We start from the raw sequence: 16,887 nt of genomic DNA, 5'->3' as shown, positions 1-16,887 counted from the left end.
TTTTAGGTAGTGATGTTCATGCTGCAGTTGGGCAGTGCAACTTTCTTGTTAACAGAACCTGTCATAAGTGCCATGACAACAGGAGCAGCTACACACGTCGTGACTTCACAAGTGAAGTATCTGCTGGGAATGAAAATGCCATATATATCGGGACCACTGGCATTTTTTCATGTGAGTTCAGTTAAAGAGATGAGATTTACTTCATTAGATAAAATTTTATTATATGCACTATTTGTCTCTGTGTAAGAGTATGGAATTTGTTAGGCACATGTGTGAATGAACAGATGAATCTTCATCTTGCTTTAACTGTTTGTTAGACAAGACTTGGAAAACTTGATAGAGAACTAGCAGGGATGGGTACAGTAATTAATTTAAAATATGTTTCTTAGGGTATCCATAATCCCTTTTATTATCCTGAGCCATACAGGGAGGGTAATCTCTCTCTGGGTCAGCATGTGGAAGGAATATAAATTTAAATATATTTTCTTTATATGCTACTGAATGAAATCTGACCATCATTGTGGTGAAAGGAAAACGACCCATGATTTGTGCATCTCCTATGCAAAAATTACTCTAGATATGTTATTTATTATTTATCACATGATACTATGCCATAAACACAGCAAGTGGATGGCTTGAAGGTAATTTTTATAAAATGCATGCTACATTTCATGCAGTATTGTTGCAAATGAGTAGTAAGGCTGCTTAAAGCATCACCATCACAGGTATTGGTAAAAAGCAGGTATGAGCTTATTATGAACTTATGGAAGTGTGACTTTAACAGAGTTCAGTGGCAAGGTTCACTCTCTTACTTACTGCAAGGATGAGGCATTCACAGGAAAATTAGATTTGTAACAATTTAGAAGAAATTACCTGGAGACTGAGGATGAAAAAGGGTAAGGGCACAAAGGGTATGGACACAAAAAATAAGGTGTGCAAAAGGGTTTAACAGAAATTCATCACTGAGTAATTTAACATTTATTAAGTGATTCAATGGGAATTTTTTATAACTATAACTGTGGTTTAATTACAGTTTCATCATAACAACATTCACACCATAACAATTTCACATGCACACAGGCGGAGATAAATACATGTCTGTCTGTCAGTGTAAAGGTGCTCATAAAAAATTCCCCTCGACTTCAGGGAAATATTCATGGCAAATGGCTGAGTGTTTGTCACCAGACAGGGGTTGCACCTCAAAGAGTCTGTGTGCATCATGTGTGTGTGTGCGCGTGTGTGTGTATCAGCCCAGGGGCTGCACCCCAAGGAGTCTGTGTGTGTGTGTGTGTGTGTTTGTGTGTGCGTGCGTGTGTGTGTGTGTGTGTGTGTGTGAGCCCAGGCCTCACTGTGATGGTCTTTTGAGCATTTCAGACTTGAGGGTTCCCGAGCTCTGAGAGGTGCCGCACAGAGAGGGAGGTGCTGGCGCAGCCCACTGTGGCCCAGAAGGGCTCAGAAGGCCTCACTTAGGACTGCTGTGTGCAGGGTCACAAGGTGATTTGCTTTAGTCACCAGCTGGTTTCCATCCTGACCATAACCCACGCTGGCAACTGCAGGAGTTTCCAAAACATTTGGAAATTGTTTCCAAAACTTCGGCAACAATGGTGCTGCTCTGCTCGGGCTGCAGCTGAGGCAGGGAACGTTCCAGGGCTGTCAGGGCATGACTGATCACCCCGTGCTCCCCACCCCAGCCCCACAGTGGGTGCTGGTGTTGCAGCACCTGCTCTGCTCAGGGACACGTCCCCACCTGGCTGGTTTGGGCAGGGCCAGGGGGTGATGCACCACCACCAGTGCCATGGTCACAGCCCTTGGAAAGTTCATGTTTTTGGCTGAGCAAAGCTGAATAATCTTATTACAGAGTCACAAACATATTCTTGATGGTAACTTATTCCAGCAAGCCCTGAATTTCAGTGCTGTGAGCATAATCTCTTGGCATTATTAATGTTACAACAGTGCCTGTCAAATTATATTTTGCTCATAATAAAACTGTATTTACTCGCTGAGGTGATATCTACATTGCACTGATAGTGAGACTTCATCTAGGCAGCCAATAAATTAGGACACCTTATTTAAAAGTACTGACTATGTCTTTGTGCCCTAGTATGTGCTTTATTTTTTCCTATTATTTGGAAAATTTGTTAATGTGAAATGTTGATTAGAAGATGTTGCTTTTTAGAATGTTTTTCATAGTATTTTATAAATTTGATTGCTTTTCATACGGATAATACATTTTTTAATTTTTTTGCAGGAACAATTCATTAATGAAAATTAGAAGCATGTAATAAACACAAGTAATTTATCCATTTATCTTGTAGAGATATACCTAAAAGTGTCATAGCTATTTTTATGAGCGGTCAGTTGGCTTATTAGACGATTAAAAATGGTTCTTCTTTTTTTATTATTTAAAAACCTTTTCATAAATGATTCTTAATATAAAATGTGAATAGTCTCTTTTTTGTGGTGTTTCCATGGAGACTATACTTACATATAGGAATATTGTCATCTTGTAGAGATGACTGGTGTTAAGTACTGCAGCCAAGGCATAATCAAAATACACATTATGAGCAATAATAAAGAACAGCAGTGATATGAAGAAATATTTCCACCTTGGTGTGCTGATGATATCATAAATGAGGTCATTCAAATCCTTTGAAAGAAATCTATTCCCTTATCCCTTGTATTTTTAATGCATTTGAAACAAGTTCTTTGCCTTTCTCTTCTCTTTTGAAATCAAACCCCTTTGAACATATTCCAGAGAAAAACTCCTGATTTTTTTAAGATACTGGATTCCTCTGTAAATTGTGTGAAAGTAAATGACCAAAAAAAAATCTACTCTGTACAACTTGAAAGAATGATAAAAAAGGGGCAATTTTACTGTGTAAATATTTTTAAATATTTCTGTTGTCTGTTCAGACTTATGAATTGCCTTAAGAAGGTCCAGTATCTCTGTCAAAAGCACCAGAGCTAGACTTAAACAATAATTTTCTTCTGTGGTTGTAGTTTCATGTGAGAATTATATTAAGTAGATATAAGGTAGTATCTAGAGAGTGAAAGGCAACTTTGGCATGTCTCTCTGGACATGTTCTTCACTTCAAAAAGTCTGGTGCTTTTGTTACATTTCTTTTCTTTGTCCACTCCAAGACGCCTCCCACACACAAAACCAATTGCTTTGCCTCAGGCAGCCTTTGGGTTGGCAAAGCAAGAATAAGAATGTTTAATAAAGTGTGATAGGAGAGTTGCAAGCAGAGCAAGCCAGTGAAATGAATTCTTTATAGCATGTGAGATCATGGTTAAATACATAGGAAGGAACTTTGCATATGGAGAACAAATCTTGCACACTGGCCCTGAGCCTGTGGTATTTCTGTGTTTACACACAAGTTATGTAACAATAAATTTTGTTTTCCCTGTATGTATTTTGTCACATTTCAATTGAGCTCCACAGTGCAGCATCAGCTGGTATTTTGCAAATTGAAAAGGAAAAGTGAAGGTGAAGAAGAAAAACAGTGAGAGAATAATGTATGTGAGATCTAACTTTACAAGGGAAAAGAGTCATCAAGTTTTACTCAGCATCTGAAAATGAAAGAACATACTTGAATTTCCCCCTTATTTGTGTATAGATACATTTATCTTTCCACATGTTTCTGAGAAAATAAAACACTGCAAAATGAGCTGTAATGTAAGAAACTTGCTTTGCAAAACAGGGTCTTCTGTGGCTGTGTTGCAAAATCCTTGTGTGGTTTTGCTGCAAATTTGAAAAAAAACCCCAAACATTCACATTCTGTTATCAGTCTTTTCTTTTCACTCTTTTTTTCCCCAGCTACCTCTACAGTTTACTGTATTTGCCTGTACATTTTCCCTCCAGTGTGACATATCTAAAAAACATCAGAATGAAATTAATTACTCTTAAAATGTATCATCTTAAATAACATGTTCCTTTAATTCCTTTGTTTGCTTCAGCCTCTACATATATTTTAGAGCTAATTTTTTGTGGTTTCATGTAGGCATTAAAAAAACAACTCAGAGCATTTCATTAATACATCCAAATACACACCCTTTCTAGAATATAAATCATTCCAATGTTCAATATCACCTCAAAACTGATGGTTTCTCATGAGAAAAGGAACATTCAGTGTCTGTATATATATGTGCAAAGCTCAAATAATTTTTGTTTCACTTAGGTCAAAATTTACATTGATTAGAAAAAAGTCCACTGATTGTTCATAATATTCTTACATAGTTTCTATTAAGAATATTTACACAAAACTAGCAATGAAACTAAAAACACAAGAGGCAAACAGCTCAATTAATATATCATTGCTGATTTTTAAAATATTTCATAGAATGAAAAAGATTAAAAAAATGTTTTTAATTATATAATGACAAAGATTGCTTCATACACTGCAATATCAAGCTAAATTCTGCTGCATAATTTCCAAATTACATTTTTGATTAAAATATTTGTAAATACTTCTTTTGAATCAGATGCCAATGCTGTTGGAAGCTTGAGCTTTATGTATTTAGATTCAGGATTTATAGTTTGCTCTTGGATGAGTAGAGTAGCTGACTGGACAGAATACAATGTAAAATGTACAGTTTAAAGAGATGTCTGTGGTATGTAATTACATTCCTGCTAAGAGCCACATGCTCTTTCTTTCTTGTAAAAGGGTCTCCTCATTTCACTGGTCATACCATGAATTGAGTGGTTTTAGGTTTTCAGAAAAGGGTTACCCAGGAACCCACTAGTCAGTGGAAGCTCCTTAGTCTAATGCAGTCATTAATTTAATACTAATGCATCACTGCCAGAATTGTTTTGGTGTGCTACAGACACTTTGGGGATAGTGCTGTTTGGGCTGCTGAATTTGAATGAGCTACAGAGTATTGGTAGTTCCATTATTTTTCATTTATTGGCTGATGTAGACTGCATACAGAAGGGTATGACTTCAAAGAAACACCAAAGGATGTACTAGGCAGTTCATATAAAGATTTTGTTGCAAAATCTGAAAAACCTATGGCAGAGGTTTTCAAGATTCGGCCATATATTTTTAAAATTAAATGGAAATGCCTTTTTTATTCAATTTGAAAGACAAAAATTCTTGAAGCCTGTGTATATTTCTTCACTAAAATTTTATTTATTCACTCAGTATTTTGTCTCACTTTGTCTCAGAAAATTAGATTTCATGCCATGAACACAGATAGCCAATGCTAACACTTTAATAGACAGCATTCATTTCAAAATAAATCCCATCTTTCTGACTTCAGCAAGTAGGAATCAAACAATTTCTTCCCTTTTCTTGCCTCTTCACCTTAGATCTAGCTCAGTCTTTGGTGAGTTTGTGGGCTCAGTTTTCCAGATTGCCTCCTTTTGTCTTAATTAATCACAGCTTCTGTTTAGGCACAGAAACAAGTCCTGTGCCCTCTTGAAAATGCATTCTTGGAAAATTATGGGTACAGATCTAGTCCCAAGCCACTCAAGACACAATCCACATATTTTCTGATTACAGTGGGGCAATATGTGGCTAAAAACTGTGGTTTAATTGCCATTCTTCAGATTTAAGAAATATTTAGGTCATATTACTTAACAAGTTGACTTTAAAATATTTTCCTGGTTTCTGAGAAATGTTGGTGCTGGGGTATATTGTGCATCCTTAATCGAAACTGCAAGGGCTACATTGGCTCTTTATGAGAAAAGTTACTTTTCTGAAACCATATTTAGGCTGGATTTTTTTCCCTTTCTAAATTATGAAAATATCTTCAGAGAGAAAAAAATCAGGAAGTCATTTAAATTTACTCATTCTTCAATATGAGCATCACTTCTTTAATGAGTGACAGAGTCAGAACAGTAGAAATAAATTCTATCATCATATTAACTACCTTTCTGCTAAAACAGGGTTTTTTTCCTAAGATAATTTTTCTGTATTTTTCCCTGTCCAATATAAATTTATGAATTTAACCTCCAAACTGTCAAAACTTGTTAGCATTATACATGTATTTGAGAATAAGTTCCCTGGAGCAGAAATTTATTAATCTTTATTTTGACAAAACTATAAGTGACACTTTTGATTTATTTTAGTGGTCTTCTTAGTCATTGCCAGAGAAAACACTTTTAAATACTACTATTATTATTCCAAACTTCACTTGCTTTATTTTATTATCCTTTATGTTGGGGTTTAAAAAAAAGTTATTTGTGATGATGTCTAAATCTACATCCTAATCTTACCTTCTGTTCTCTCCATGGTTTATATTTCCGTATGCACAACAGTTCCCAGAATTTAAATGCAGAACTCAAGGGACTGAACGTATCTTGTTTTTCCCCTTACAGCTTTAGTAAGCATGTGTATTGTATTCATTTTTATGGCTTGCTGCTCTTTCAGGCAATATTGCTTTTCTTCATGAGGTCCAAAAAGAAGTTGTGATGAGATCTCATGATTTCTTTATCAGGATAGATGGTCTCTCTAACTTTCTTCACCCCTTCTGTTTCAGCAAACTTGTAGTTTTTTCATTGCTTTCTGTTAACGTGCTACCATACTGATTTATGCCTTATTTCCTGAACCCACAAATTCAGCACACAGCAAAAATGACAGTTCACTGTGTCATCTGTGCTGGTGCAAAGGGAACTGCATTCTCCTGAGCCTGTCACTTACAACATGGTATTAATCACCAAAGACCTCTGTTTCTCTTCACCATTGGTCATTCTGTTCCTGTTCTGTATTTCTGTTCTGCATCTTCCTTATAATTCAGCGCTGATATTTCCTTTGTTCATCACAGATCTAACCACATTTTTCTAACCTGTTTTACAGCTGATTGCAGCACATGTTAACTGCTGAAAAACTGAGCTCCATAGCTCTGGCCTGGTGTTCTCTTTCCCTCTTGACTCTGCAGTGAGTAGAAAAGGAGCAAACAGGGCTAAGCAGATAACTTCAGTTGTTTATATAACCAGTGACACATGTATGCAAGCTTGGCATCTATTGAGTGTGTGCAGCACCTGGACCTGGCCAAAGCAGCTCCATGGAGCACTGTGCAAGGGCCAAGGGCAGCCAAAGGGGGGGCTGAGGATGCCCTGCTGAAATTACTCTGGGAAAAAGTTACTCTGAAAAAATGACCCACAGACTGCAGAGAATGCCCTGAGGAGGATGCTCATCTTGAAGATTCCTGTTGCATCTTTGCATCTCTTCCCATCCAGCCACTACTACATTTTTCTTTCCCTTTTCTTTTTTCTCTCCTTCTCTTTTCTCCTTTTTTCATATTTTAATTTTTTTTTCAGAAATAACTTTCACTACTAGCATTGGTGGATGTTATATACTATGGCCACTACAAATAAACCTTTGTGCAAGAAACTTTTCTCAACATTTTTATGCGACACTCCTTTATCTCACTGAACTTAATGAGACTGAAAAAGAAAAGGAAATATATCGCATTTATTTGAATTTTATAGCTTGCTTCTACTAAAAGAAATTTGTAAATTAATATATATGAATAGTAATTGCATTTTTAAAAGCTTTCAGAAGTCTATAAGAGTGGTAAATTGATGATTTTCTTCTTTGTAAAATCTAAAATACAGGCCAAAAACTTGTCCAATGACTCAGCTCCTGCAGTATTGATTCAGCTCTCACTCATTATCTGTCTGAAGTTGTGAGAAGATGCCATGGCCTGTGATCCAGAATATCTTTTTTGATCCATGATTGTTATTTGCTGTTCACTGTAGATTTATGCCTATGTGTTTGAGAATATCAGATCAGTTCAGTTGGAGGCATTACTTCTCTCCTTGCTGAGCATTGTGGTACTTGTTCTTGTTAAAGAACTGAATGAGAAATTTCACAGAAATATTAAAGTTGTCCTTCCCATCGATCTGCTTTTGGTAAGTACAAAATTATATATCAGGCTTTTTCTTACAAAGCTTTCAGTGGCTCAATCTGCTGATGTTTACTGTGCTGTCTGTAGTTACCCACACCCACACCCACACCTGCCACTTATTAAACAGACAGCTGATTTTCATGGCTGTAAGTTAATTGTAAAAACAGGAAACAATTTGGCTTAATAATTAAGAAAGAAATTACATAAGCTCCCAATTTGTATAATATTTTTCATATGTTTACTACTTTTTACATAATTACAAGAATATAAAACCTATAATGTTAAAGTATAAGAAGTTTCAAATAGAAAATAAAAAGTAACTGGCATATTGTAACTCCAAGCAAGTCTTCTGCTGGGTAGCTGTGCCTTAGATGTTGCTTGTGATTTATCTACAACAAAGTTAAATAGCTATGCTATTGCTTTCTGTCATTTTACTAACATGTTTTCTTTTAACAGTTTTTAGTTTTCTTTTAACTAAATTAAAATTAGCAGTTGCATTATAAACCCCTGCTTTGAGGATTAAGCTGTAGTCAAATGATTAGCACCAGATCACCATTAGAAATTTTCTGTTTTTCTCTAAACCTCTAAAAGAAAATGCAAAGTATGAAGGACAGCTCATTTTCAGAGTGCATTACTGCAATTACTCTTTTGTTGCTTGAAAAAAAATATTTTCAAGGGTAAAATGCTGGAAAAGGAGGTAGCGTGGCCCTGGTCTCAGTGTTACCTTTTTAAAAATATTGGACAAAACGTACCAGCAAACTAAGGATTGCAGCCTGGAACCCTGCTCTATTGGGATTTGTGTGTTCATCTCATTTGAAATACAGGAAATGGGTTTGAACCTCCTCAGGGTCAAACTTTATACTCCTCTGCAAGATTTGTACCTGACAGAACATAACAACAAGAGGCAGACACATCTGCTGTGCTCTGTGCTGAAGTCAACACTGCCAGTGTGGATTAGATGTGCTCAGAGAACATCAGCTGGGTCAGATTGCTCAGGAACACCTGAATCATGAACTGCTCTAAGCTGCTTACATGAATGGCAGTGCTCTGGGGCAGGTGCTGAACAGAGGAACTTTGGACACTGATTGCCAAGGTTCCTGGGGCTTTACACAGAGCCATACAAATCTCTTTCACAGAGATTTGTATACAGAGTGTACAAACTGCACTACAGTCTCATGTCTTTATTGTGTCCAAATCTTAGTTTCATTTGACTCTCTTACACATTTGCAAAAACAAAATCATAATACTTTCCTGTTTTACTGGATTGATCTAAGGATAAATGTATGAGCAGTGCCATATGCTTAGGTATGGCAATAAGAGATACCATGTCAGAAGGAACAGAAATGTAACACCTTTTTCTGTTTGAATCAATAGATAATTGCTACATCCATTGCTTGCTACTATGCTGATATGGAATACGTCTACGGGATAGAAGTTGTGGGAAATATTCCTAAAGGGTAATGTGGGTTTATTAGCTTCTGGCTTTTAAACACTTCTGTTTCTGAGAACAGTCTCTGAAAAGGTCAAAGGAGTTTCTGAAATAAGAAATGGTAAAAATCTATTTTGTTTTTTTCCTGTCTCCTCAAACACTCTCTTACAACTCAATCCCATGTTAACAAGTTACACATGCAGAGATATCATAAAAAAATGCATCCTTATATGTTTTCATAGATTTTTATTGTTGTGTGGAATAAAAAGTAGGTACTAAGTACTTGATGATGTATGACAGGAAGGCAGGACGCTCTTTACAAGATTATTGCAACCTGCTTTTTGAGGGTTGGGTTGGGTTATTGTAGCAGAACATTCTCCACCCATGTAGTAATTTTAGAAAATGCAGTTTCTGAGAAAATGTGAACGATTTAATTATGCTGAATCTAGAAAATAACATTTTTACTGTAGTTAATGATACACTTTCCTCCATGACCTTGAAAAGAAGGCAAAAAAATTTCAATATAATTTTCTAGAAAGAGAAATTAGATTAAATGTCAGAGAAAATGTTCACACTCTACAGGTTGGTATGGAAGAGCACAGCTGTTGTGTACTCTCCTGCTTGGATATAGGAGGGTTTCCCTAAATTTCACAAAACACAAGGCCAAGACAGCATGAGTGCATGTGTGGCAGCTTGCACTGAAAGAGATGAAATAAGGGACATTTCTGAGAAAGAATACAGTTTTTAAGTATTTAGAGCATGCTATGAATCTGAGACTAAAACACGGGCTAAGTGTGCCCTTCTATGTGTAATGAACAGGTCAACTGTATTTGTGCAAATTTAATCAGGAATTTATTTTCTGTCTAACCTCATACAAGTAGTGTTGAAAACCAGAAGCAGAGCCTGGATAATTCCTGCATATTTTTAGGCATTTATCCAAAATACCTAACTGCCTTGTCAGTGGAGAGCATCAGAAACTTTAAGAGCACAATTTGCTTTTCAGATGGTGTGATTTGTGCTCTGGAAAGACCAAAGTCTTTTTGAAGAGTTCAGAGACAATCTGTGGTGATTTGGTTCATGACTTGAGTAGTTTTATTGCAATCCTCATTGGATGGAATAAGTGTCTGTACTGTCAGTAACCGACAGGAATACAAAATTTTTTAAAGATTTAAATTTACCTTTACAGGAAAGCCAACTGTATTAAAAAAGGAGAAAGCATAGAGTAGTCTCTTCTCTGAACATTACAAAATTAGTGAATGGTTGCTAATTTTATTTGTCAGTTGTGCAGTTATTTTATCAACATCTCTTTATAATTTCTCAAACGGAAGTTTTCAAATTGAATACTCCATCTGAAACTGTTTCATCTTCTACAAATTCTCTTCTGCTGTTCCCAACAGAGAGATCTTAAAATATTGCAAAATGTTACCTTACAAGTTTACAAGTAATACAAAAATTAGCTGTTCCTGCAGAGATTGTTTCTGTGGTATTCACATAAATTGCAGGTATATAGAGACTACATATCAAGTTTTTCAAAAATTACTGTCTTTATTTTTTATAGGTTGCCATCACCAAAAGCACCATCCATGAGTGTCCTGCCTGAAGTAGTCACTGAAGCTTTTGGAGTGGCACTGGTTGGTTATGTAGCCTCCCTAGCTCTTGCTCAGGGCTCTGCTAAAAAGTTTAAATACACTGTGGATGACAACCAGGTAAAGCTCTTTCTTCTTAGTGTCACTGAACCTTGAAATCATCATTTGGGAAAAGTATTATAGATGAATACTCATAGGAAAAGTTCCATATAGCATCCTGACGCCTTCTAGTGTTTACAGTAACACCCAAGTTTTGTTTAAATTATCTCTGCAGAAGGCCCGCATTGGTTGAACTGCTCCTTTTGGGGAAGCTCATCCTTCAGGATAAACTTGTAATGCTACATTCAGTGCAGCATTTGGGTATCAATGCATTTTTCACTGCTCTAGGATGAGACAGCTTCTCCTCTGGCAGCTGAGCTCTTATAGACAAGCTGTGATGTTAAATCAGCCACCATTAATGAAACAAAGCAATTCTGAAACAAAACCAGGTAGTTTATAATAAGAAATTATTTATTTATGCAAAGTAGAAGTCTCACCTGAAATAAAGGTTTATCTGTATCTAAGAAGCTGGGTGAGTTCAGAGAGTGCTGCCAGATTTACAGCCAAAGGAGATTTTTGTTCTGAGTTCCATTTTGCAGAGAACATGCTTAAATAAAAGTGGGCAGTCTCTACCCTGCTACAGTGCTTGTCATGGTAGGTGGGTAACTCCAAGCCTGCTGAAAATCCCTGGAGATGCTAATTCAAGCACTGTGGGAAGAAAGGCTCAATTTCAGATAACTGGCACTAGTACTGTGAGATGAAATTGTTGCCCCCACCTTTGTGTTAAGTGGTTTGGGATAAATGGCATAGGGTTGAATGAAGAGCAGTTGTTTTGCAGCTGGAGGTCTATTTGAACACTCTATCTAGACAGGTTGGTTTTGCTGCATCAGGTCCTGCCTTTTACAGCTTGTATGTCATTGGAAAACACAGTGGAAACATTCTTGGCTGTTTAGGTCTCTAAAATATTTCTCAGTTTGAATACATTGAGCCATGAATTTCCATTGATGCTTCAGAGCCATGTTTCTACGGAGCAGAGGGAGAATGCTTTGAGCTTAGTGCAGGTCAGACTCCAGGGAGACACAATGCTTTGTTTCAAGGCACTCCATGGAAGTGTTTCAAGGCACTCCATGCATCTGTGTCCTTCTGCACCTTTGGAAGTCTTGTAGCTTGCACAGGTTCATTACTGAAGTCTTGGAAACTCTGTGTATGTCCACATCAAATAATGGATCGCAAGAGCAAAACCTCCATGAGGGGAGAGCACTGAGGTGGTGTGGCTGTGCTGCCTCAAGGACAGGCATAGTGCTGGGCACGGGGGCCGGTGGGGGTGTGAGGCTGCAGGGTGAGCTTTAAGGGGGTGCTGCTCTGTGCTGTGAACACAAACTCATGAGCTGCTGTTTTCCTGGCTGGATACAGCACCATTTTCCTACATGTTTTCCTCAGCACACCAACTTGCTCCTTAAAGTCTGTGGTGCTGGGTGGCCATGGTGGAACACTTCCTTAGAAACCACGGCTCTTAGGCTGCACATACATGGTGGCTTCTCCACCTTTTCTCCTATGAATCCTTTGTTCAGACATGTCTTCATTTCGACTGTGAACAAACATCAAATACATTTGTGATGAAGGACAGCGTGCATAAAGTATGGCTACCACACCACTACACTTTCACTAGAACATGCTCTAAAGGAAGAGAAATCAATGGTTTTTTCCAGTGAGCCATGCACCAGAAATGATCTGGACAGTTTCCAGACACCAGTACTTGGGGCTCTGTTAAAAAGCAGACACGGATCAAGATGTAAATATTTTGTTTGAACTTAATCTTCAAAGCTTGACAATAGCATTTATTCTGGGAACAAAATGTCCCTCCTGCTTTTGATGAATCTGGTTCAACAGCTCTATCATTCAAATTAGTTCTGAGTTGGGAGAAGGTCTATTCTGTTGGGAAGTCCTTTGTCATGTACCTGTGGGATTTTTTCCCTCAAAAATATGTCCATCTTTTATTATCGCTAATATTTGCATAGGGGACTTCTTTGTTGGCAAGAGGCATTGAAATGACAACACAATAGGAAAAAACATCTTCTATTTAACAACTTTGCAGGAATTTTTGGCTCATGGCCTCAGCAACGTGATTGCTTCATTTTTCTTTTGCATACCAAGTGCTGCAGCGATGGGACGGACGGCACTTTTATACAGCACGGGTGCCAAAACACAGGTAATGAGTTTTAAAAACACAGGCTATAAAAACACAGGCTTAGAGTGAAGTATGTCAGAGAATTAAAGCTATGATTCTGCTCACTGCAATTTGTACTGATTTATCCATTCTATTTTCCTAGACTCCATTTTCCTCTTTCCTGGGTATGCCTCTGCCCTGTCATTTTTAACAATCTGCATGAAATTGCATCTGATCAGTGATGTCTTTCTAGGAAAAACAATGGTTCCATTTATTAATTTTTACCTGTTTCATTCAATATGACATATAAGCTCTGTGACAGCAAGGAAGTTCGTAGTTGTGTTTTCAGACTGCAGAAAACTGCATAAAAGCCCTTTCAGTTTATGTGAATTTGTCAGCATTGTAACAAAAGTGCCCTCTAATGGTGTTTAATGGATTTAATGCTGCAGTCTAAACCAAAGTTTAGGGGGAAAAAAATCACATTTAATTTATCTGATTTAATTTATCTTCTATCAGATTTCCAAAATAAAATGAAAGTAACCTTTAGAGCTGTTTGTTAAAAAAACACAAGTAATCTCCCAGCTTCTGCCTTGTGACATGGTGTGCTTGTCCTGTCCCTCAGTGTACACTGAGCCCACAGACATGACATTTAGATTTTTGAGGATGTTTGTTGCTATTTCCTACTGAGGAAACTCAACCCACAAGGTGTTATTACAGTAGCTCAGGAAAGAGGGGACTTTAATAGCTGAGATGACAACTGTGACCCTGTCACCTGTCCAAAACGTGCTTGGGAACAAGAGCGGTGGCAAACCACCTGGGGCACCCCCACAGCATTGCCTCTTCCTCTAACTCAGGGGCCCTTCAGGGGCAGCCTGCCACATCAATGTCCTTTGCTATTCTCCCAGGTAACAAGTGACACGACAAGAGGAAACACCGACACGCTGGTCCAGGCAAGGTTTAGATTAGATATCAGGAAACTTTTCTTCACAGAAAGGGCTGTAAAGCTTTGGAACAGACTGCCCAGAGTAATGGCAGACTCACCATCCTGGGAAGTTTTCAAACATTGTGTGAATGTGGTACTTGAGGCCATGGTTTAATGGTGAACATGGTGGTGGTGCTGGGTTGATGGTTGAACTTGATGACCTTAAAGGTCTCAGCCTTAACAGTTATATGATTCAATTATTCTAATTTCATATTACAGTTGTTTCTCTTGCCTTCTCTTGTACAAAGGACATTAGTTACAAGGAAGAAGTGGTACAAGACTAAATAAAATCCATAGGTAGTTTCTCCTCAACCATGCCTTGCAATTATTTCTTATGCAGATGCCACAACATTAAGGAATTATACAGGACTTTACTCCAATAATCAACATGTCAAATAACTGCTAATTAGCCTACAGAGTACTTTGAACTCAATCATAATGAATAATCTGACAAATAATAATCTTGAAAAGTATTTATATGAAAATATTTTAGCTACCATTTGGCTATTAGTTATTTTATGTATTTTAGTTGAATTTTATGTCATACAATGAGCTGTCATCCTCACAGACATTCTCTTCTGTAATCTGTTAATGTACTGAATGTACAATTTACAGTTGTACTGCATCATGCTGTACTGGCTTTTCCGTGGAAGATTTGAGGTAACCTGCAGACCTATAACCTTGAGGCATATGGGATACTTGAGCACCCTGGCTCTGGTACAAGAAGGGAAAGACCCTGATAAAAGGTTATTCAACACATGAAATGAAAAAAGAAACCACTGAAATTCAATTTCAAGACAGCAAACACACAATAAAATCTGCTTGGTTTACCCATTGGTTTCACAGAATAGCAGTGCCTGTGTCTAAAAGTTAAGAGTGTGTTTATGAGAGTACTATGAGAGTATTTTATTATGCATAACAATCTCTCCCCTGCCTTCCTGGAAAGCAACACATCAACTTAATGCTCTCCTTTGTGGCTGTCCATACAGAACGAGGAGATGACAAGATCATCACTTATGACTATTGGTCAGGTCATAGGCAAAAAGAGGCCTTTCCTTAACTTAGAGGGAAGTCAGTTTGGCAGAGTACATGGAAGAAATGCAAAGAGCCTTTCAGGGGCATGGAGGAGTCTTTTTATCTCAAATTGGCCATACTCTCAGGGCTATACCTGGATTGCAGTTTTGTCATTTGTTCCTCAGTGATATATTTTCCTGGGAGAAAAGAAAAGTGAAAAACTCTGTGATGGACTAGAAGCATCCTTCAAATAGAATCAACACTTTTTTTCTTGCTCTTCATGAAGGCAGAAAGAGGGAAAAGTTCCTTGTGACTTTACCAGCAGATTTTCTGTCCCTTTTTATGTAAACACTCTGTCTATCCTTCTTGATGGTATTTTTAAGTACACCATGACTTTAATTTTCTAGTGTTTTAACAACTTGTCTGGTTTTGTTTTTAACAACTTGTCTCTTAAAATGAAACCTAATTATTTTAGTAAAGAAACATATTATCAATATAAAAATAAAGTGAGCATCTGTCTACTTATCGTCAAAAACCTTCTGTGAATCTGAACTGTATATTTATAAGAGCAGAAGTACTCAGTAAGCACTCACAGCAGAATGGGACAGTGCAATTTTACTGTCATTTTCCATCAGATTAATACCATATATACTGTGAAGAAATATGTAATTATTAGACCATATATTTTTATGAATTTATATTACTTGCATTAGTTATAATCTTTAATGTACTTTTTAAATGGTACCTACATTTTCTTAAGTAAATACACTGATATTAAAATGAAATTGTTAGTGGTTTCTGCTTTAAAAATAGTTTTCTTTTAGTGTTAATCCCAACAAAAGAAGTCAGAAATCTTCTCTTGTGGAAAAAATGATAGCATACATAATTCTTGCTTAGTGCTATGACAGATCTGTTATTCAGTACAACATAGGGTGCATGGCTATAAATATGTTGCAGAATGACAGTGGGTGCTGAGAAACTTCTGGGATGAGACATTGCACACACACGTTCCACTTAATACCCAAATGTGAAGTGATGCTCTGATCTGTGTCAGGGTGCTGGCAGCAGGGTCAAGCACAGATGTTGAGATCTCTCACTATCTCATCACTGTAGCTGATTAAAGGTAATAATCAGAGATTAAAATTGAAATTATTTGCATCTGCAATCCACAGATACATTAATAGCTAACACCTTCAACATCTGATTCTTGACTTTGTCTACAATATTTTAAAATTAGTCCTTTTCACAATTTCTTTGTTGTTTTTGTTGTTAGACTGAATGATCTGCAACTCTTGTTTATTGTTTTAGGTGGCTTGCCTTATCTCTTGTGTATTAATTCTTGTGGTGATCTACACAATTGGACCTCTGCTGTACTGGCTTCCTATGGTATGCTACTTAACTTTTTTAAAGATTAAGATTTCAAACATTTTCTAAGGACATTTTCTTCCAGGGAAAGACAGTGCAACCTTTAAAACAGCTCTATTTAATTTCAGTGGCTGAAAGAATAGTAAGGGTATGGTAAATCTTGAAATCATAAAGTACAGAGGTGACAGCATAAGACATATAGATTTTAGACATATATAGTTACATATATAGGCTATCACATCAGAGTATAGAAGTGAATTCCTCTTCTACTTACTTTTGACATGTAGTTTACAAAAAATATACGTCCAGGTCACTGCGGATTTGTAAATTGATAAAGTGTCGTAGAAATTAATGAAGATTAATGATATTTTTCCTGATATGCACATGATACAAATTTTGCTTTTCAGATAGATATGATACAAATTATTTTAAATAGTGATATAAGCTTATGACA

General features: G+C 36.9%; 1 protein-coding gene across 1 annotated transcript in view; it reads left to right on the top strand.

The window, feature by feature from the left end:
- The window catches only part of SLC26A7 (solute carrier family 26 member 7), a 64,542-nt gene that overhangs the window by 24,035 nt on the left and 23,620 nt on the right, over positions 1-16,887 (top strand). Inside the window, exons 4-9 of the mRNA XM_059480432.1 lie at positions 7-171; positions 7,703-7,855; positions 9,226-9,308; positions 10,839-10,986; positions 13,001-13,114; positions 16,377-16,454. Of these exons, the coding sequence (XP_059336415.1) occupies positions 7-171; positions 7,703-7,855; positions 9,226-9,308; positions 10,839-10,986; positions 13,001-13,114; positions 16,377-16,454 (741 nt within the window). The remainder of the gene's footprint in view (positions 1-6; positions 172-7,702; positions 7,856-9,225; positions 9,309-10,838; positions 10,987-13,000; positions 13,115-16,376; positions 16,455-16,887) is intronic.

This window comes from Ammospiza nelsoni, chromosome 1 (assembly GCF_027579445.1).
Source record: "Ammospiza nelsoni isolate bAmmNel1 chromosome 1, bAmmNel1.pri, whole genome shotgun sequence".
Lineage (NCBI taxonomy): Eukaryota > Metazoa > Chordata > Aves > Passeriformes > Passerellidae > Ammospiza > Ammospiza nelsoni.
The sequence above is the reverse complement of the archived record's forward strand: the minus strand, read 5'-3'. Positions and strand labels throughout refer to the sequence as shown.